The sequence below is a fragment of the Musa acuminata genome, chromosome BXJ3-9 (assembly GCF_036884655.1).
Source record: "Musa acuminata AAA Group cultivar baxijiao chromosome BXJ3-9, Cavendish_Baxijiao_AAA, whole genome shotgun sequence".
Lineage (NCBI taxonomy): Eukaryota > Viridiplantae > Streptophyta > Magnoliopsida > Zingiberales > Musaceae > Musa > Musa acuminata.
This window is the reverse complement of record NC_088357.1, coordinates 48,548,717-48,570,353: the sequence shown is the minus strand read 5'-3', so window position 1 is coordinate 48,570,353 and position 21,637 is coordinate 48,548,717. Positions and strand designations below refer to the sequence as shown.

The window sequence follows — 21,637 nt, the reverse complement described above, 5'->3', positions numbered from 1 at the left end:
GATGCCGTTCCAAAGACCCGATCGGCGTCACCATCACCGTTGTCGTCATCAGCAGTATCCTAAAAATAAAAATAAAAATATTACCTTCGTCTTAATTTCCACACACGAAAATAAAAGAAAGAAAAATGAATTACGAATTTTTGTGTTGGAGTTTATTAGGGTTATTGAGCGTTCTGCTTCCACACTCCACCCACCCCATCCGACTCTCTCATCATGTATAAAGTTGCCTCTCTTGGACGACTCCGCACCCACTACCCTTCTCCTGCGTCTTCAGCCTTTCGATCTCTCTCCTCCTCCTCCTCTTACTCATCCCCTTCTCTGTTTAGGCCTATCGCTTCTCGTTCGCACCTTCGATCCTCGCCCGTACACTCTAGATCCGTCGGCTTTTCGAGATCCTGCAGCTCGTACATCCCCGGATCGCGGGTCGGGTTGTCGACGAGTTGGAGGTCCCCGATCGGTCCCAGGGCGCGAATCAGGAGCTCGGCTGCAGTGATCGAACGGTTCGACAGGAAGATGGCCACCGTCGGTACGTGGAACGCTTGAATCTTTCTCACCTAGTCGATCGGTGTTTGGTAGAAACCCTACAGACGGTAGAAAGTTTGACTATTGATGGTTTTCTTTTAGTTATTTCGGCCTTGTGAGTTGGTTTTTCTGATGCCGTCGTGCGAATCGTGATGATTGCAGTACAAAATGATCCGTTGATAGATGTCTTTAATGACTGTCTTAATATGTTTTAGGTTGTTCTTTTTGTTATTTCGGGCTTGTGAGTGTTGGTTTTTCTGATGCCGTTGTGCGAATCGTGATGATTGCAGGGCAAAATGATCCGTTGATAGATGTCTTTAATGATTGTCTTGAACATGTTTTAGGTTGTTCTTTTTGTTATTTCGGGTTTGTGAGTTGGTTTTTCTGATGCCGTTGAGCGAATCGTGATGAACGCAGTACAAAATGATCCGTTGATAGATGTCTTTAATGATTGTCTTGAACATGTTTTAGGTTGACTGTAGGCATGAGCTGCAATTTTGTGCGATTATACGTAAGCGTAGCCTTGGATCTTGCATATGATGTTAGAAGGTAGAGGTTGTGTGGGGTTCCTACAACCTCATTTTTGGGCTTAAATCTTAATTTAGATAGTAGTGGAATACTAGAACAACGGAAAGCTAACTTGCAACCTGAGATATTCAGAAAGACCAAATGCAAATACGTTATGTGGATATGGCTTGCAATTTAACAGTTTTACTTAACCCTGTACCTTACATTGTAATTGATTAATAGTTAATCACTTGATAGTCCTTGAATTTATCATCTCATGATGTGCATATATATAAATGAGCCAAGGATTGTATTTGAAGTTGTGTTTGCTGCTTACTTGCTATTAATGGATTATATTTTATTGTAACTGTATGCAGTCTAGTCCTAAATTCTTGTTTTTATCTTATAAGTAATCATGTAATTATTTACTTATACACAATTTTCAATAGAATTGTATATTTCTTTTCCATATTTAGTCTTTTACTCTTTTTTCCTTTGAAGAACTATCCGTGGATGGTTTTTCTAGTACTTCATCCATGAATCTGCTACAAGCAAATATGTGTGTTGTACAAAAAGATATCAGATGGATGTAATAGGCTTCATGAAAATTTTGAGTGTATGCAGATATCATGGTACTTATTATTATGCAAAAGGGAGCTATCTTTGTCGAATTAAATCATCCATTTATAAATACTTTCACCTTCTTAGGAATCATTTGTCTCTCCACTTATGCACTCAAGTAGCTGTTTTTTCTAATTTCTTTTATGTTTTATAATGCACATCATAGTATGTATAATCAACAAAGAAAATATTATGATGCTACTGTTCTAACATTATGTTTTCCCAGACACTGTAATCTTCATCTGAATATAAGTTTTTCAATAATTTTCAGTTGTCAACTTTGGTCTTATGCTTTACTGTTACATGTCAGCTGCTGAGAATGTCTTCAAGGATGTCCTAACGAGCCTTCCAAAGACTGGGGGTGGTGAATATGGCAAATATTACAGTTTACCTGCCCTTAATGATCCAAGAATAGGTAATCTGTCTGCTAAATCTGCTAGTTGTAATGACATTGTTTATTGTGAGTAGAAATTTTGACATCTTTTTACTATTGTAGTACTAATGTGATCAGTTGACTCATACTTATCATTTAGCTAGATGCACAATGCACATAAAAAAAACAAAACTGAAAATTCTTTCTGTTGAATTATTTAGGGTCATGACATCCAGTGATTATATGTGGATTCGATACATCATGGTCAGGGAATGATGACTAGGAAAGGTTACCAGTTAATATACTCCACAACATTAATCTTTAAATGAAAACATTGGAGGATAATTCTTCCTAAGGTGACTTAATTAGCAGGGCCCCAGTTGTTGCAGTACTAGTGCATGCTTGGGGTCTGATTAAGTATATAAATTATGAATACTGGTTTATCTGCTTTATTTTATTCTTTTTCATCTAGGTACACATGAATTTTTCAGCTCATCTTCTCTCGTATTCTGATGTCTCTCTTTTGTTTAACTTCTAGAGTTGTTGTTTCTCAAGTATTTACTTGAGTATTTTTCGTTAGTCTCATCTGTTGGTCTTCGTTGTCCAATCTTGTCACTGTTATCTAACAAAAGACTTTTCTTCTGGATATTAGATAGATTGCCATATTCTATCAGAATCCTTTTGGAATCAGCAATCCGGAACTGTGATAACTTCCAGGTCACCAAAAATGATGTGGAAAAGATTATTGATTGGGAGAACACTTCCCCAAAACTAGTAGAAATTCCTTTTAAGCCTGCCCGTGTACTCCTCCAGGTTTGTTCAACAAGGTCATGTACATCCCTATGATCCTATATTATGGTTTCTGTTTACTTATTTTTATTCATACTGACAGGATTTTACCGGTGTGCCTGCTGTTGTTGACCTTGCTTGTATGCGTGATGCCATGAACAAGCTGGGTAGTGATTCCAATAAAATCAATCCCTTGGTGCGTGCTAGTTTCTTTGTTTTACTTCTTTTCATTGCTATGTTTCTATGGTTAAAGTAGCAAATCAACCATTGGCATCATTAGGAAGCAGCATAATTATCCAGGAAATATGGACCGAACATATGCAACAGCTTCTAAAGTGATCTTTCTCTGATGTTTCTTTTGTAATACTTATTACTGGTTCTGCCCTTCATATCCAAGTTTCTTTTACATTTGTTGATTTATTTCCATATGGCAAATGAGTCCTGAAAGTCCTGTTATAAAAATTAATAAGTGCTGCTAGCTTCATTTAACTGACTCTCAAGAAGCACTGATGTCAATCCTTTTTGCCAACTTTTTGGTTAAGGACTCTTGCATTTGTTAAGAAGCATAGGTTTCTATCCTTTTTGTTTTTTCGTTGAGGAGTATATACATGTAAATTCTCAAATATGCCAATTGCTAATGAAAAAGTATATTACAATGTCACAAGTATTATACGCTTCAAAAAATATGTGAAAATTTTAAATTTATTCTTTTATGATGTTTTTTGTTTCTGCATTGGGTTACATTTTCTTTTGTGGTTTGCAGGTTCCAGTAGATCTTGTCATTGACCACTCAGTTCAGGTAGATGTAGCTAGATCAGAGAATGCAGTTCAAGCAAACATGGAATTTGAGTTTCAGAGGAACAAGGAAAGATTTGGTTTCTTAAAGTGGGGATCTACTGCTTTCCGTAATATGCTTGTTGTTCCTCCAGGTTCTGGCATCGTTCACCAGGTCTGAAATGTTTCTTAAACTAGTGGACCAATCCTTTTGGACATACATATTTAAACTATTTTCTCACTGGATATTCTAAGTTGATGTAACCCTATTTCAGGTTAATCTAGAGTATCTTGGTCGTGTTGTTTTCAACACAGACGGTCTTCTCTACCCAGATAGTGTGGTAGGAACCGATTCCCATACGACTATGATTGATGGATTAGGAGTTGCTGGTTGGGGAGTTGGAGGAATTGAAGCAGAGGCAACAATGCTTGGTCAGGTAATTCAATTGGAATGTCCAAGCAACTTCTTTTCTGGTGCTTTCCTATAAGACATGATTTCTCTTTACTCCAAGCATCATCCATTTTATTGTTTTCTTAAACCCTAATATTTGTCATGAAAACTGTAGTGTGACTTGTAGTTTTACTTTCATCAGTTATTCACTAATGTTGAAGCAACGTATGAAAAAGAAATACTAGGAATATCTGAATATGAAGCATTACTTTTTTTACTGTTTTCCTAAACCCTTATTTTTATTCTGAAAACTTCAGGTGTGACATCTTTTTATAGTTTACTTTCATCAGATAAAACCCCTATGTTTATGGTTTATCCTAACATTTTTTCCTTTCCTGTATGGGAATGAGCACAATCATATTTCCACTTTATAAGTTGTGACAACCTGAGATGGTTACTTTAGTCGAAAAAGATTGTGTCATATTTGAAGAAAACTCACATTGGAATCAAGAATGACAAACCCTATATTATAAATGATTTTATCTGAATGGCAAACGTAATTCATGATAACCTGGTCATTAATGATGGCAAGATTTTCCTTTTGAAAGACTTCTACTTTTCTCTTTGTATTACATAATCTTATACTGTTGTTGAGTTGTCGAGCAAAATGTGAACAACCAGATGTAAATTTTAGAGGAAGTTTATATTTTTCGTAACAGAATATAGTCTGACATTTCATTCTGCATCAGTCTACTTGGTCACTTAGAATAGTTAGAAGCTGAAGTTACATCTGTGCAATGATTAATAGCATTTTATTAAAACTTTTAATGTCAAGTTCTTGATTTCCTGTCTGGCTACATCAAGACATGGAACAGTATGATAAACTTGACATGTTTAAAGCTATAAATTGTAAGCCCTCATGAAACATTTATCTATAAGCAGATGAGATTTTTAAGTCATAGAATGACATTATTTTATTGATATGTGTCTACAAGCATTTTTTATGTGTTTTGCTGTATACTATTTGTGATTTACAGTTTTTCACTACAGATAAATCTCATGTGTCTGACAGATAAATAACATAACCATTTAAATATTTTGGAGATTTTGCTGCTGTTCCCGAATAAAATTTTCCTATTCCCACTGTGCTAGATTCACAAGGTAAATATAAGACTTTTGATGTGTTGAAGATGTTCTATGATGCCAAATTATGTTGCAGCCAATGAGCATGGTGCTGCCAGGCGTTGTTGGATTTAAGTTGACAGGGAAACTACGAAATGGTGTCACAGCAACTGACCTAGTTTTAACTGTTACACAAATGTTGAGGAAGCATGGAGTTGTTGGCAAATTTGTGGAGTTCTATGGTAATGTTTTCCTTCCTTCAGAATGATTAATAAAGCAAGATCAAAATCCTTTACCTCCTGTTTTTGTCGTAAAGTAAAATTTGCTTGGTACTCCAGGTGAGGGCATGGGTGAGTTGTCGTTGGCTGATAGAGCAACAATTGCCAATATGTCACCTGAGTATGGAGCAACCATGGGCTTCTTCCCTGTGGATCATGTAACTCTGCAGTATCTTAAATTGACAGGAAGAAGTGATGAAACTGTGGGTACTGAGTACACCTTTTTTGATTCAATTAAATTTTTATTGTCACAAGATATGACACCCTTCTTTATCCTGTCATCGACAGAGAAAATGCATAGAAAGTTGATGGAATAATAAGTTAATCAGAGTACATTATTTCTTTCACCACTCTTGTGACACTGAACAACTACACATAAGTGGAATAGTGACTATTTGAATCATGGAGATGAATTCTCTTTCAGATCAACATAATGCTAACCGAAGCTATGGATGATCATGATAGTGCATATGATGTCCTCTTTCCTAGAATTTTTAACACAGCAGCTGATTATATGCTACTTAATTCTTATCCTACAGGTTTCTATGATTGAGGCCTATCTGCGTGCAAACAAGATGTTTGTTGACTACACTGAGGTAAGCCACTATTTACTGTCATTTAAGAACCAAAGTCAATTGCTAAAGTGCATGTTTTTCTTTTAATTGTACGAGCAGCCTCAGAAAGAAAGAGTATATTCATCTTATCTAGAGTTAGACCTTGCAGATGTCGAACCTTGCATTTCAGGTCCAAAAAGGTAATTGGCATCTATTACATTTTCCAGCACTGTATAGTCATCCTTCTCTTCATACAACAAATTAAAGTTTATTCCACTGACCATCTTGGTCTCATTCATGACAGGCCTCATGATCGTGTACCCTTGAAAGAAATGAAAGTTGACTGGCATTCTTGTCTTGACAGCAAAGTTGGATTCAAGGTGAGAACCAAAGCCCGTTCAGCTGTTGTTATTGATCTATCATACAGTTTAATCCCTGGCCTGTTCCATCTTGTGGGCCCATTGTAAAAGTTAGTAATTGATTCTCGGAGAACATTTGTTATGTTTGATGCACTTTGTTTCTTTTTTAGTAATTCTTTGTTACTGAGTAGGAGGATTTGTAGACTTAAAGTGAGATGATTGAAATGGATTTTTGTGTCCCCATTATATATGAGGGAAATTTTACAAGATGTCGCAAGGCCTACATTATGTAAAAATGTTGGCCAATTAGAAAACAGGAACAAACAGTGTTTCTGAGATGATGGTATTGAGATACATTCGTGGGGTTACTAGCAATAAAAATGCTTATATTTGGGAATGATTACATCTCTCTAATGAAAATGAAATAAGGGAAAACAATTTAAAATGTATTGATATGTCCAATGTAGACCTCGAAATTCCCCAATTAAACAAGGTGACTGTATTATGAAAACTGGTGTGAGGAAACTTTATTAGCAGCATCAAAGTGAGGTTTGACTGCTCGTAGTTTTACTAGTGATATTGCCCTTGATTTCATAGCAGGAAAAAGATCCATGGAGCATACACCAGATAGTTGCAACTTTACTTCTTTTTTTTGTTTTTTTGTTTCTTCTCTGATGTTTAGGTGGCTTATTATTAGAGTCATTATTTTATTCTATCAGTTATTTTGTGATTGGTGTCTATGAAAATAATGAGAATAAGATGCTGAAGTAGACTACATCAATGAGGTGTTTTTTTGCCTGTAAAGTTGATTTATTAAATCTGTGTTGTGAGCATAGCAGTGGGAAATATATACATATGCACTGGTTGTACTTCATGAATAGCCAGTGACTCTCAATGTCAACTGTTGACTTGATAGAACTAGAGCAAGATATGCTTAGTAGTTAATTTGGTTGTGTTTAGTTGCAAGTCAATTGAGTTATGTTCAGTTTTTCTTCTAACATTGAAATTTGGTCTCTCAGGGCTTTGCAGTGCCGAAGGAATCACAAGAAAAAATTGTAAAGTTTGACTTTCATGGACAGCCTGCGGAGCTCAAGCATGGTAGCCTTGTCATAGCAGCAATTACAAGCTGCACAAACACATCAAATCCCAATGTTATGCTTGGTGCTGGTCTTGTTGCAAAGAAGGCCTGTGAATTAGGTCTACAGGTTAGTACATAGTCGGTGACATATCCTTTTGATCCATATCTTTTCGGAACTTGCCTTTTTTCCTTATATTTCACTTCTTTAACTTTATTTTCTCATGCATTTCACGATAATGATTGTCTTGCTATCTTTCGAATTCCTTTGGATAATATTTTTTTCTTTAATTATAGGTTAAGCCTTGGATCAAAACCAGCCTTGCTCCAGGTTCTGGAGTTGTTACCAAGTATTTGCTTAAGAGGTATTACATATTAGGATGGGCGACCTCTCTGACCATTTTGTGTTTTGATTCTGCTGAATCTGTTTGCTTGAATTTGTAGTGGCCTACAAGAATATTTGAATCAGCAAGGATTTAATATTGTTGGGTATGGCTGCACAACATGTATCGGAAACTCTGGGGATCTTGATGAGTCTGTGGCTGCTGCAATTTCCGATAATGGTACTATAAATTCTAATAGAATGATTGTATCAGTACATGTGACATAGCACACCTATTTTATCCAGAAGTTTGAAACTAATACTAATTCTTATTTGCTGTTATCATAGATATAGTTGCTGCTGCTGTTCTATCTGGAAATAGGAATTTTGAGGGACGTGTGCATCCATTGACACGAGCTAACTATCTTGCTTCACCTCCGCTTGTTGTAGCTTATGCGCTTGCTGGAACAGTAAGTGTTCTCTGTGCTGGATCTTGTATTGTTGGCTCTTTTAGGCTGCTTGCAATGAAATGTGTAATTTCTGAATATGGAGTATGCTTTATAACAATATAAAAATCTATATCTTCTTTTATTAAAAAAATTAAAATATGTACACCTGATTTGTGCTTTTTAATAAAGTTATGTTTTAATGGCATGTGCTTCTAATGTTTAAAAAACTGATCCGTTTTTTTTTTTCTCATTAGTTGTTTTAATTTATAATCAAAGAATTCATTGGTCTTTGTGAATGTGTTCCATCTTATTTAACTGGACTAGACATGTGAGTCCTGATATCAATGGCAGCACATTTTTTTCATGTTCTTTCTATTTGTATATTCCAATGTCTTAGTTAATCTTTCTTTTGCATTGGTAATCAAATGTTTCAGGTTGACATTGATTTTGAGAAGGAGCCAATTGGAACAGGGAAGGATGGGAAGAGCATATACTTCAAGGATATATGGCCGTCCACTGAAGAGATTGCACAGGTAGATACTAAAATATTTTCAAATTATTATATGTAGATAGAAATGACATGTCACAAGTATTCCTGTTGAATGACATCAGCATGATTTTCTTGGTCTATCTATTGGTCCATCTTTTGCCTTCTAAATGTGTCGTTAAATTGAACATCTTGTGCTTTATTGAACTTTTGGTCTCATTCATGATTTTATTTTGTGAATATAGTTAACACCAATGGGACCTGGTGCTAGAATGAATTTGTCTTGTGACTCGTGTCAATTTTCATTTTTGTAGGTTGTGCAATCCAGTGTTTTGCCTGAAATGTTCAAGAGTACATATGAGGCAATCACAAAAGGCAACCCTATGTGGAACCAGCTGACTGTTCCTGCAACAACTCTTTATTCATGGGACCCAAATTCCACCTACATTCATGAACCACCATATTTTAAGGACATGACCATGGCTCCACCTGGTCCACATGGGGTGAAGAATGCTTATTGTTTATTAAATTTTGGCGACAGTATTACGACAGATCACATTTCACCAGCAGGTAGCATTCACAAGGACAGTCCTGCTGCAAAGTACCTAATTGACCGTGGTGTAGATCGCAGAGATTTCAATTCATATGGCAGCCGGCGGGGCAATGATGAAATCATGGCAAGGGGAACATTTGCAAATATTCGTCTTGTTAATAAACTCCTCAAGGGAGAAGTGGGACCAAAGACTGTTCATATCCCAACAGGGGACAAACTCTATGTCTTTGAAGTAGCAACGGTGATTCCTTTGAAACATAAACTGAGAGTTTTGCTTTCAAATTATTTATTTTTTATTTGTTTGACTTATCATGGTATGTGGTATTAGAATATCTTCGAGTTATATTCATGGAATTGATTTGTTTGGACTTCTTTTTTTTGTTTCTTAATACTGAATATGGAAACACTGAGACTGCACCTGTTTTTTTATTTCAGAGGTACAAGGCTGATGGGCATGATACCATAGTTTTGGCAGGAGCAGAGTACGGAAGTGGTAGCTCTCGAGACTGGGCTGCTAAGGGTCCAATGTTGTTGGTATGTTTCTATTGGCATGGTCCATCATATAATACTTGCTTGTTTTCAGATTAATTTTACATGGCCACTCTGAATATTTTTGTGTTAGGGAGTCAAAGCAGTTATTGCTAAAAGTTTTGAGAGGATCCATCGCAGCAATTTAGTTGGAATGGGTATAATTCCACTGTGTTTCAAGCCTGGTGAGGATGCTGAGACACTGGGTTTGACAGGGCATGAGCGCTACACAATAGATCTTCCAAGTAGCATCACTGACATAAGACCTGGGCAAGATATTACTGTAGTTGTGGACAATGGGAAATCTTTCACATGCACTCTTCGGTTTGATACAGAGGTAAATTTTTTACTGGACTACAGTCCAGAACCTGGAGTTCGATTTGTTGACAATTTACTAAGTTGGCAATTTAAAGTTTTATGAACTAAATAAGATGTTAATTTCATAAGTTGTTACTGAATGATCCTTCTAACTGTAAATTCTCTTGTTATCTTGATGTTTTTTAAGTTGCTCTATCTAGATTCAAGAAAAAATTGTGATTGCATATCAAACATTATTTTTCTTTTTTTGGTGAGAGAATTTATAGCTAGTTAAAGAAAGAAAATTATGCTTAGAATGACTTTTGAAAAGATCAACCTGTGGCTCAACATACCGGTTTTCACATGAAGTGAGTGTAAACATATTCTCCATCACAGTAGGACCCGTTGACTATTAACTATAACGTCATTATTCCTTTTCCCTCCCTCCCTCCGTCTCTCTCTATACATCATGTATTTGTAGAATACGATCAATCCATCTAGTTTGCAGTTGCTGTCTCACCTATTTCTCTATTTGACCTAAGAAGCATGAGATTGTATGTCATGTCCCTACAGCAAGTTTTGTAATACTGTGTTTCTTTAGTTGTGTATCATCATTTGCATTTTTATCTGTATTATTCCTTTTATCTTCATAGTAATTTTCTGCATCTTAGTCACTTTGTTCGCATCTTCATCTGTATTCAGATTTTATTTTCATTTATCCCAGTGTTACAGAATAAGCATGCAGCACATTAGCTTTCCATCTCATACAGTTTCCACCCTACTTTGACCAACCACAAGTAGGAACTCTGTTTTTACTGATAGACATTGATGGAAAATGGTCGCAAGTGTCTGCAAAGCTCATATGTCGATGAAGATCAGTCAGTTTGTCTTTCACTTAAGTCTTAACGAACCTTGTCATATCACTGCAATGCAGGTAGAACTGGCCTACTTCAATCATGGAGGAATTCTTCCATTTGTCATCAGAAATCTGATAAATTCCCAGCACTGAGCTTAATGTTTCTTCATGGTGCCTGGGGCTGTTGGTATTGCTTGCGTTTGTGCCACCAGTGGAAGCTTTGATAAATCAAAGAAATAAGCAGCTTTTTTCCCTAGATTCATCAAGGTTGTACCTGTTTGATCCGAGTACAGGAATAAGATTGACAGTGTAGAAGCAGACATATTTGAGATAACTTGTTGAATGCATTATGGTTTTTCGTGAACCTATTAGTTTTATTATGCTTTATTGCTTGTACTTTGTGCTGATGCTATACAACTGGACAATCTGTGTGGTAAATGCAAATAAAGTGATTTAAAGATCTGTTCTTTTGGCTATGCATTTAGATCTTTTCAGAGTGATAAGTGATTATCTTATGAGCAAAAGCAAAATGTAAAAGTCATCTTTTTGTGACATTTCCATATATTTTTTAGGATCTATATCTGCTTAAAGTCCACACTGGTAGTATTATCATACAAAGATTTAGAATTACGATACGAGTTAAAGAGACTGATTTCATATGTAAGTATTTAGGTTTGCTTCCCGATCGATTATTTTTAAGATATATATTCAATCGTGTGGTGTGTCAGATGTCGACACGTGGACACCTACTTCACATCACCGTCGTGCCTAATAGGTCTCCACATGAGGTTAGACGTGCCACGACCCTTCCTTCATTTGCACGTCGATGAGAATATATACACGGCTCAGCCCAAAATTGATATATATTGCGCTGTGATTTGATACGGCCCAGCCCAAGTCAATCTCCGCTACTGTGGTTTGTCTGAACCCAATTGCCGCGTCACCGCCGCCATTCCCCCGTTAGTCATGTTCTTCTCCTCTAGATGGCAAATTTCCTCTGATCGCCCGTCCCCTCCCCTCTCCAGTACGTAACTTCCGCCGGCGATCGATCGCTTCCCATCTCCCCCGCGTCCATGGCGGTCGACCTCGCCTTCAGCGGCGGCGGCGCCTCCTCCACCGACCCCGATGGACCCGACGGCGTCCGGATGACTTGGAATTCGTGGCCTCGATCCAAGGTGGAGGCGAGCAAGTGCGTCGTTCCCGTCGCCGCCTCAGTGACTCCGATCCGCGCCTCTCCTTCCCTCGTCGTTCTCCCCTACGCCCCGCTTCGCTGCAAGCCGCCCTGCGCCGCCGTGCTAAACCCCTTCGCCCGCGTCGACTTTGCTGCCAAGATCTGGATCTGCCCTCTCTGCTTCTCCCGCAACCACTTCCCCCCTCACTACGCTGGCATCAGCGAGACCAACGTCCCCGGTGAGCTGTACCCCGAGTGCACCACCGTGGAGTACGCGCCCCCGCCTCTCGATGCCGCCGCGCCTCCGCCGCTTCCCGTCTTTCTCTTCGTCCTTGATACCTGCCTCATCGAGGAGGAGCTCGGCTACGTCCAGTCCGCCATGCGCCGTGCCATCGATCTCCTACCGGACCATGCCCTCGTTGGGCTTATTACTTTCGGCACCCAGGTCCACCTCCACGAGCTGGGCTTCGCGGATATGTCGAAGATCTACGTGTTTAGGGGAACCAAGGAGATCTCAAGAGAGCAGATCTTGGAACAGTTGGGACTTTCGGTAGCTGGTGTTCGCCATGGTGCCGTTGCTGGAGCGCCAGGGTATCTCAAGGGACCTCAGGGAAATGGGTTGCATCCTTCGACGTCCGTCAATAGATTCCTACTTCCCGCGTCCGACTGTGAATATACCCTCAATTCTGTGAGTTCTTTCATCTCTGTGACCACAATAATTTAATTGCTACTAATAATTTATATGTGGTTTCTTTTGATTTTGTTTCATCCCAGTTGCTAGATGAGTTGCAGAGGAATCAGTGGCCAGTGGAACCGGGGAATCGTGATTTGCGGTGCACGGGGGTTGCCCTCAGTGTCGCAGCTGGCTTACTAGGAGCATGTACTGGTGGTACCGGAGCCCGAATCATAGCTTTGGTTGGTGGACCATGTACCGTTGGCCCTGGACTGGTAAAATATTCTTCTTCCCCCTCTTGTTTCCTTGATGCTGGATTCAAGAATTTCTCATTTTTAAATTGGATAACAACTGGAGTCTTTGGGGTTTGTAGGTCTGATAGAAATAGTTGGGCTTGACCTCCTTGTTGAGCAGCAATGCATCTTACATTTGTCTGGAAAACAATTGCTACTTCAGCAATTGGTTCTGACTTCTATCTTAATGGCTTTCAATTAGTCAGTGCTGTTAGGTCCATGTGCTTTTTGATATCTGATTTATCAACTAGCGAATCTAGTTCCTAGGGTCCATGGTGGTAGCTCTTTAAGGTGAGTTCTCAATTATGATATTTTCAATTTGTTTATCCGGGTCTCACATGTACATGGTAATTCATTGCTTTATTCAGTGAACTATGATTGACATAACTCATAGTCTCATATGCTGTAAGAATGTCCCTGGTGTGACTTTTAAGTAAATGGTTGGGCATGCTATGTTAGGGCAAACAGAACTTATTTTCCATTTTAATTTAATACCTAGCTCTCTTATTCATCTTATTTTCAAGCATTGTGGCTTACAGTAGATATGATTTGCAGATTGTGTCAAACGATCAATCAGAGCCAGTTCGTTCACATAAAGATCTTGATAAAGATGCTGCTCCATATTTCCACAAAGCTGTTAAATTTTATGATAATCTTGCCAAGCAGCTGGTTAGCCAGGGCCATGTTTTGGACCTTTTTGCTTCAGCACTTGATCAGGTTTGATTTGTTTGTTGTCTTCATTGTTTTTAACTTTTTATACCCAAAAAGTCATTTTTTGTTTTCAAAATCAAGTTACAAGTAGTCAGTCTATTTGTGTAATAATGAGATGTGTCATTTTAGCACGCTGTGAACATTACACTAGGACAGTTCCAGTGACTCTGTTGTGTGAACGTTTCAGGTTTGTTTGTTGTGTGTTGTGTGTGTCCTTGTTGGAAGTTGGATACTTCAGTACTTATTAGGACCTTGTAGTACCATTGACAAAATTTTCTATTAATGTCGTGCAAAATATGTAAGAAATTTATCCATCTATATTAGTTTTCAAGGCAGGTCAAATTTTGATTTAGGTTTAACTGATGACATAATCGAATGCTTTTATGTATGTGTTTGAAGTATATATATGAATTTTGCTACTATAAATGGTTGCTAGATTTTTATATATTTTTTATGATAATCATAGATTCTAATTGTACCAAGTAAAAAATAATATAATAATATTTGAGATTCACATGAAATAATGGCCATGTCAGTACTTTGACGTGTCCTACTCTTGTGAAAATTTTCATGTCATCATGTTCAAGTCTCGTGTTAGTGGCTGTACTCCCGAGGAGGGAAGTTCTATGGATGTTGAAGTGCTTAATATATTTTCTAACCCTTTCTGAATATGTTCAGGTTGGGGTTGCGGAGATGAAAGTAGCAGTTGAAAGAACTGGTGGACTAGTTGTGCTCGCTGAAAGTTTTGGACATCCGGTTTTCAAAGATTCTTTTAAGCGAATTTTTGAGGATGGAGAGCAGCCTCTAGGCCTTTCTTTTAAGTAAGTTGGTTGCATCCTTCCCTTGCATTATACATCACATTATCATTCTTCACTTATTTGTTAGTACAGAAATTTGATTCATGTGACTGTACCATTGATGGGGAAGCTGTGATGGACCTAATAGCCTGTAGATACTGAAAAGTTAGAAATTATTTTTAAAGAAACTGCTAAAAAGTACCTTATAATCCAAAAAGAGGTGACACTCCTCAGAATATGGTGAAGACATGATATATTTGATTCATTTATTTCTACTTCCATTATGTATTGTTGATAGACCTGCTGGAAGTTAGAGGAAACTCACCTTGGGAACCTTTCTTTATGAACTTAGTGTGAACTCCATAACTCCCTTCTTCTATATTACTCATAAAGCTCCATCATATATGCATCGTTTAGTTTGGTTTCATCCTTGGAAGGTTCTTCTATTTTTGAGCCTGAGTGTTGTTCCTTTTGTTTTAATCAGATTGTGAGAAGTCATTCATTCTTATTTCTCTTATGCTTTTCCTTAGGAAAAGCTAGTTAACCATATATACTTGATCTGATCTATGGGGCATCCGTTCCATTAACCACCTTGTTCCTAACACACTTCTCATTGCCATGTATCATTTCCTTTTACCTTTTTATAAATCAAGGTAATATCATTATAAATAGACCAAATTCTTTGAGTTGAGATGAAGGAGAATTTGTTATTTTGCTACATTTGGTAGAATATTTTACTAATTCTGTTATACTCCTATACACTTAAATATATTTAACAAATACAGTTTTGTACTAAATTTGTGATCTTTATTTTTCATCCCAGTGGCACTCTTGAGATTAATTGCTCAAAGGACATCAAAATTCAGGGAATTATTGGACCATGTACATCTATGGAGAAGGTTGACCTGTTTAGAGACTAAAATTTTGTCGAGTTATTCTGACACGAGATGCATATTTTAATTTTTCTTCTGTTCTAATAAATGCAGTGCTGACTTATTGGATACTTGCAGAAGGGGGCTCTTTGTGCTGACACCATTGTAGGAGAAGGAAATACAACTTCATGGAAGATGTGTGGTCTTGATAGAAGTACTTGTTTGACTGTGTTCTTTGATATTTCACCTAGTGAACGGTCAAGCCAACCTGGAATACCAAATCCACAGCTGTATATACAATTCTTAACAAAGTATGGTGTTATCTTCTTCAATATTTTTTTCATTCTTGTTGAAATGCAGATCTTACTAAGTACCAATGTGATGGTTACTTGCAGTTATCAAAATCCTGAAGGTCAGATGAGGCTACGGGTTACAACAATTACTAGGGCATGGGTGGATGGTTCTAACACAGAGGTTAGTTATGGAATATATATATATATAGTTTACATCAATTGATCATGATGGCCAAGATTTTGTAACAATATGACACCTAGCAACTGATGCTAGACTATGGTACAAGTGCTTTTCAGGCACTGATGTAACTTTTTTCCTGCATTTTCTGATTGTGGAACCTGGATATGAGATACTTGTGTCAAGAGATGGAGAAATAGAAAAATCTTAATGCTAGGAGTAAGACTGATGTATTTAATGCATGCTTCGCATATGACCTGGATTACAGATGCTAGATAAGTAATAGGGAGAAACATGAATCAGGTCTTCCTTTTGTCAGAATTGAGAAATATGATTGACAAAATGGAGAAATGTACTTTCAAGTGCTACCAATATTATGAAAGAGGTATTATGTTTGCAATGTGCATTATTCCTTGGTGTATAAAGTGGATTATTGTGCATATAAATTTCGAGAGCATTGCAGAATCTGGACAGATATGCTAGAAACAAATGAGACATGGTTTTTTTATTGTTGTCATTACATACAATCAAGTTTACTTGGGCTTGGGATAATTATGATATCTAACTTCACAACTTGGATGGGTTACATTTTGTGTCTAGGAAGCATTAAATATTAAATTTTTGGTCTGTAGCCAATGTTTTAGAAAATTAACTGAAGTAATATAGGTCTTTGGGGCAGGTTTGATGCACTTCCTACAAGCAAATTTTGATTCTTCTTTATCTCTGCCCACTTGGTATGCTTATCATCTCTTCAGGATTATGTTCCAAGTAAATTCCTTTGCATTTTGTTCTTTGATAAAACGTTTGTCATGGGATGGATATAAGTTTTGGTTAGAATCTGAGTGTATTAGATCAAATAAGGTACTAATTTGTTATTTTCTGTTGAATTTCTCCTCCATGTAAAATGAAATCAGAGTGAGCAACATAATTTATTGCAGACAAGGAGTTTGTCGCATAATGTGGTGTTTGATTTCATGTTGTACATTGCGTTTGAGGTCATGGTTGGAATTAAACTGCCTTGGAAATTTGGTCTGACTTTCCATTCAAGTCATTTTTGGGACTTCATATGTGTTAGCCTTGCCGTCTGAATAACAATTTTTTCTAGCTAAGAATGCAATTCAATTTAATGAATCTTAAGCCTGTCTGGGCTGTTACGGTTTCTTAATTATAGCTTCATATGGTATTTGATTTATTTCTCTAAGTTGACTGATCTAATATTTTCCTAGGGCTAGGATCATCACTTCTCACATTTCTTTCGTCTATTTATTTTTAGTCATTTCTATGAATTTTTGTTGGATTTTTTTCACTTTCCTGTCTTGCAAATTTTGTTTCCTATTTTCTCCCTTGCTCTGTGAAACATGTATGTTAGATATGAATGAGTTCCCAATATAGACATTTATATGTTAATGTTAGTTACTTATTTTTGCTCTTGGCTTGATTTTTTTCAGGTTCTTATGTAACTCGCTTAAACATTTCTTTCAAGTTTTGTGCTCTATTATGACTGAAGAGTATGATTACACTTGATTGCTTATCTGGAATGTTTACTGCTTGTGCAGGAATTAGTTGGAGGATTTGACCAGGAAACTACAGCTGTTGTATTAGCAAGATATATCTCTTTGAAAATGGAGATGGAGGTAAGGAAAGTTTTACATACCTGGATGGATGTTTTTACTCCATGATCACTTGCCAAAATCCCTAATCTATACTCAGTAGCTGGTGAAGTTCATACTCTAGCTCTTTTTTGGTAATATTCAGAGTGCATTAATAAATGTTATTATATTTTTTATTAATCTAATGTTAATTTGTCGCGTATGTTTCTGATTTCTCTACTTTAGTCCAAATTGGATTATGCTGTTCAAGTTGAATAACAAATTTAGCATAAATCTGTATATAATACAATAAAAAAATTTAAAATTCTTGGAAAACCTTTATGATTAGGTTAAGCGGTTTTGATTGTTTTGTACAGTAAGCTTTCATTTTTTCAGGAAGCGTTTGATGCATCACGATGGTTGGACAGATCTCTCATCCGTCTTTGCTCACAGTTTGGTAATTACCGAAAAGATGACCCTGCTTCATTTACGCTGCATCCAAATTTTTCAATATTACCACAGTTTATGTTTAACTTACGGCGCTCGCAATTCGTTCAGGTACTATCATTCATAGTCATCTTAGGTTTTATTAATTCAAATGTATTATGAGTTCTTTTAAAGCTATTTTATGCTTTCTTACTACAGGTTTCTAACAATAGTCCTGATGAGACTGCTTACTTCCGAATGTTGTTAAATCGGGAGAGTATCACCAATTCTGTTGTTATGATCCAGCCTTCACTTCTTTCTTATTCATTTAATTCACCTCCTGCACCTGCATTGTTGGATGTGACATCTATATCCGCAGATAGGATACTTTTGCTTGATGCTTATTTCAGTGTTGTTATTTTTCATGGTATGACCATTGCTCAATGGCGCAATATGGGCTACCATAATCAACCAGAGCATCAGGTAACTCTATGGCATTATAATGTTGTTTTTTCTCATGTATGAATTTCTAGAAAATTAGTGTTTTAAGTGTTGCTCTATGTGATTTAGTTAGTCAACTTTACTTCCATGTCACCGATTTTATCTAATTTTCAACTTTCTTTAAAATCCTGATTTGTCTGTTACTCTGGAACTCTGGGTTCTCAGGTCCTTGTGAATTAATAACTAAAGTGAACTTTCTGACAGATGGTGAAAATTGTGTTTATAGTAGTAGTTGAAACCAAAAAAGAACAATAGAAGAAATATTGTGGAACTGTTTTGGCCTCATACTGCAGCTAAGAAAGAAAGATAGTTAAATGATATGAATAGTGCATAACCTGCTACTTTCCAGAGAAATGTCCATAACTTGCTTTTTCCCAGCAAAAAAATCAACTTCCTCTAGTACATCTCCGCTTATATGGTTCATTTATTTTATTTAAATTCATCTAGTCAATGTTAGTTCTGCTTCCATCTGAAGCTGACATGGAGTCATTGGATAAATGATGATATTAGCACTTGATCACCCATCTCTGGATTGTTTTAGTCCATAGCTTGGAGTAAAACCCTTGTTCATATTAAACTATATCTATGTTTAAATTTGTTTGCAGCAAATTTTGAGAGTCCAGTTGCCCATTTCTCTTTAGTCTTATACATCCCCATGTTTTTATGATCAACCTCCAATACAACTGAAATTAAATAATTTGAAACTGTTTTAGGTATAACTGAAATTTACTGCAATCATCTTCATAGTCCTATTCAATCCTGTGGATGCTGTTTAACCAAGGACTCTATTCTGCCTGTAAAAACTTGGATTACATAAGTAGTTAAATTAGTTGTGATCCTCTTGCATTATTTGTGGTCTTTTTCACTTTTGAACTCGGTAATAGGTATATTTGTTGTGAGCCTCTTGCATTTAATGTACCATCATTCTCACCTTGTTTACATAATCTGGTACATTACTTCCCTTTATCTAAGACAACTGTGTTGATTTACAAGTGTTCAAAATTTTCCTACATACGAGAAATGATAATGTAGAGTCAGGTTCTTGTATACAAGGAGCTAGTCTGACCGCTATGGTGTTCCAAATCTCGACTGTACCTGTTGGTAGAGACCAATGTTTATCAGTCCCATCAAGTATCAGTATTGAAATATATAGCTTGAGACTAACATAATAATGTACTTTTATTTTTTATTATTTTATTCAATAATACTGGATGGCATGAGTTACTCACCATCCGATGTACCAGGATCATACTGGTCCAATGTTATGCACTTTCTACATCATTTAAATCCTTCCATCCAAAAGGGCAATATAGGGATGAACTCTCAGTTGGGGCCCTTTCTCAGAGTGTCTTGGTTTATTATTCTGCAAATTAAAATTTTCACAAAGAAAGTATATTGATGATTTTTTGTCTCTTTTTTGCCATTTGCAGGCTTTTGCTCAGCTATTACAAGCACCTCACGATGATGCTCAATTGATCATCACAGACCGGTTCCCTGTTCCCAGATTAGTGATTTGTGATCAGCATGGCTCCCAGGTCTGTATTTGTTGAGTGATTTTTCGCTTGACATCACAAGACCATAATTTCCTTTATGTTAGTTGTAGGAACTGCTGCATGATGTCTGTTGCATGCGAAACTTGGATTACTTGAAATTAGTTGGAAGCATTTTACAAAATGGAACATTATTGGAACATAAACTACAAGTTGGAGGCCCTGACGACTAACTTGTGCATATTTCTTCCACAGGCAAGATTTTTGTTGGCGAAGTTGAACCCATCAGCCACATATAACTCCGCCTCCCATGAGGTAGTTCCTGGCAGTGATGTCATCTTGACGGATGATGTCAGCCTTCAAGTTTTCTGTGAGCATCTTCAGAGGTTGGCTGTTCAGTCATGAGCACATATGCTGCAACCCTCTCTTTTTCCTATATTGGATATTGATCCCAAATGTCTCATCATATTTGCGGTTTGGAAGTAGGATCTTGGTGTGCATGACTCCAGTCCTTTCCCTTCCTCCCAATCATATTCTTGAATCACTACATCAAGCCAGTTCTTTTGTCGACTAATAATGGTCAATGCGTCTAATCTCTTTCTTGCAAGAACATCCCAAAGCTTGCTTGTGGAATTAAGTTTCAGGAGGTTGACCAAGTTTTTTTTTAGAATCTTACCAACTTGTAATAGTAATGTTAAAATCAATCTCCCTGAGTGAATTCAAGTATTTTTGTTTGTAGACTAGAAATCTAGAGTATGTTTCATCAACCATACAAAATAGTTACTGTTTTATTTTTGGATATTATGTGATGATGTATTGTGAAAAACTCTATACAGAAGCAAACCTTATACCAGGTGGTTCTACTGGTTATGTGTTGGTCTCAAGGCAACTAAGATAATGTGGTACACTGCTTCATTCACCTCCCTTTTATCTTATGAGCTGCTTGACTTAGAAAAACATGTTGCTGCTACTACTGTTGCAATAATAAAATCTTTGAAGTCCTAATTATTTAGGATCGGATATGTGGAAAAGCATGTTGTGACTCTTTCCAAATGAGACATTATACCACACGGATATGTGGAAGTTTCAAAGCGACTAATCTGCTACGGTGACGATGTGGTACACATCTTCATTCACCTATCTAGCAAATGCCTTTTATCTTATGAGCTGCCTGACTTAGAAAAGCATGTTGCTACTCTTCCAAAAATGTGGGCCATTCAAGGTTTTTGTGTATTGCTTGTCTGAAATAATTGGTCATCTTAACCAATTATTTCAGACAAGCATCGATCTTTCACCCACTGCTCTGCGTATATATGCACTGCTTGATATGTAATGCAAGGGGTTCAAGAGAGATAATAATTGTTGTCTGTTATGGAATGTTTATATGAATAGGTATACGATAAGATCACTTTATTTCACGTATACATCGTCGGTCAAGCGTCATCTGATTTTCAAGATAAAAGAAGAAGATTATGAGCTGTCCCTTCTTTTGTCGCCTATGTGTATAATGCATAGAGTATTATGAGTTGTCTCCCCAAGGAATATTTTATAAAATATTCTATTCGTTTATGATCATTGTATAAAAGCTCATCTTCAACATAATGAAAAAAAAAGAAGATCTCTATTTATTTTTATCACTTGCGTCCACACTTTATACTTTAAGGTATTAACTTAGGCGTCGAGAAATCAAGTTGAAAAATCTCTTTCAACCTCAATCTTCGTGCAGGTGACACCTCGGGAGCTCAACGTATTTTTACCTTGGAGGCATCTCGAACAACCATACACA

The 21,637-nt window shown here is 36.9% G+C and overlaps 2 protein-coding genes across 2 annotated transcripts; both read left to right on the top strand.

Annotated features, from left to right (window-relative positions):
• The first annotated feature begins 187 nt into the window (after positions 1 to 187).
• LOC135648748 (putative aconitate hydratase, cytoplasmic) lies at positions 188 to 11,333 on the top strand. Its single transcript, XM_065166670.1, has 20 exons — positions 188 to 526; positions 1,961 to 2,065; positions 2,676 to 2,836; positions 2,916 to 3,008; positions 3,576 to 3,761; positions 3,862 to 4,023; positions 5,197 to 5,341; positions 5,438 to 5,580; positions 5,917 to 5,973; positions 6,052 to 6,131; positions 6,236 to 6,311; positions 7,310 to 7,495; positions 7,663 to 7,730; positions 7,810 to 7,928; positions 8,036 to 8,157; positions 8,571 to 8,669; positions 8,938 to 9,417; positions 9,612 to 9,710; positions 9,799 to 10,041; positions 10,936 to 11,333. Exons 1-20 carry the CDS (start codon positions 214 to 216, stop codon positions 11,008 to 11,010), a joined length of 3,012 nt encoding a protein of 1,003 aa, XP_065022742.1. The 5' UTR covers positions 188 to 213; the 3' UTR covers positions 11,011 to 11,333.
• A 463-nt stretch (positions 11,334 to 11,796) lies between these two features.
• Positions 11,797 to 20,721, top strand: LOC135649702 (protein transport protein SEC23 E-like). The gene is made up of 12 exons (XM_065168376.1): positions 11,797 to 12,716; positions 12,803 to 12,976; positions 13,550 to 13,711; positions 14,384 to 14,526; positions 15,326 to 15,401; positions 15,513 to 15,685; positions 15,770 to 15,848; positions 17,402 to 17,479; positions 17,831 to 17,992; positions 18,080 to 18,343; positions 19,792 to 19,896; positions 20,107 to 20,721. The coding sequence occupies exons 1-12, from the start codon at positions 11,931 to 11,933 to the stop codon at positions 20,254 to 20,256; spliced, it is 2,352 nt and encodes a 783-aa protein (XP_065024448.1). The 5' UTR covers positions 11,797 to 11,930; the 3' UTR covers positions 20,257 to 20,721.
• The last annotated feature ends 916 nt before the right edge of the window (positions 20,722 to 21,637 follow it).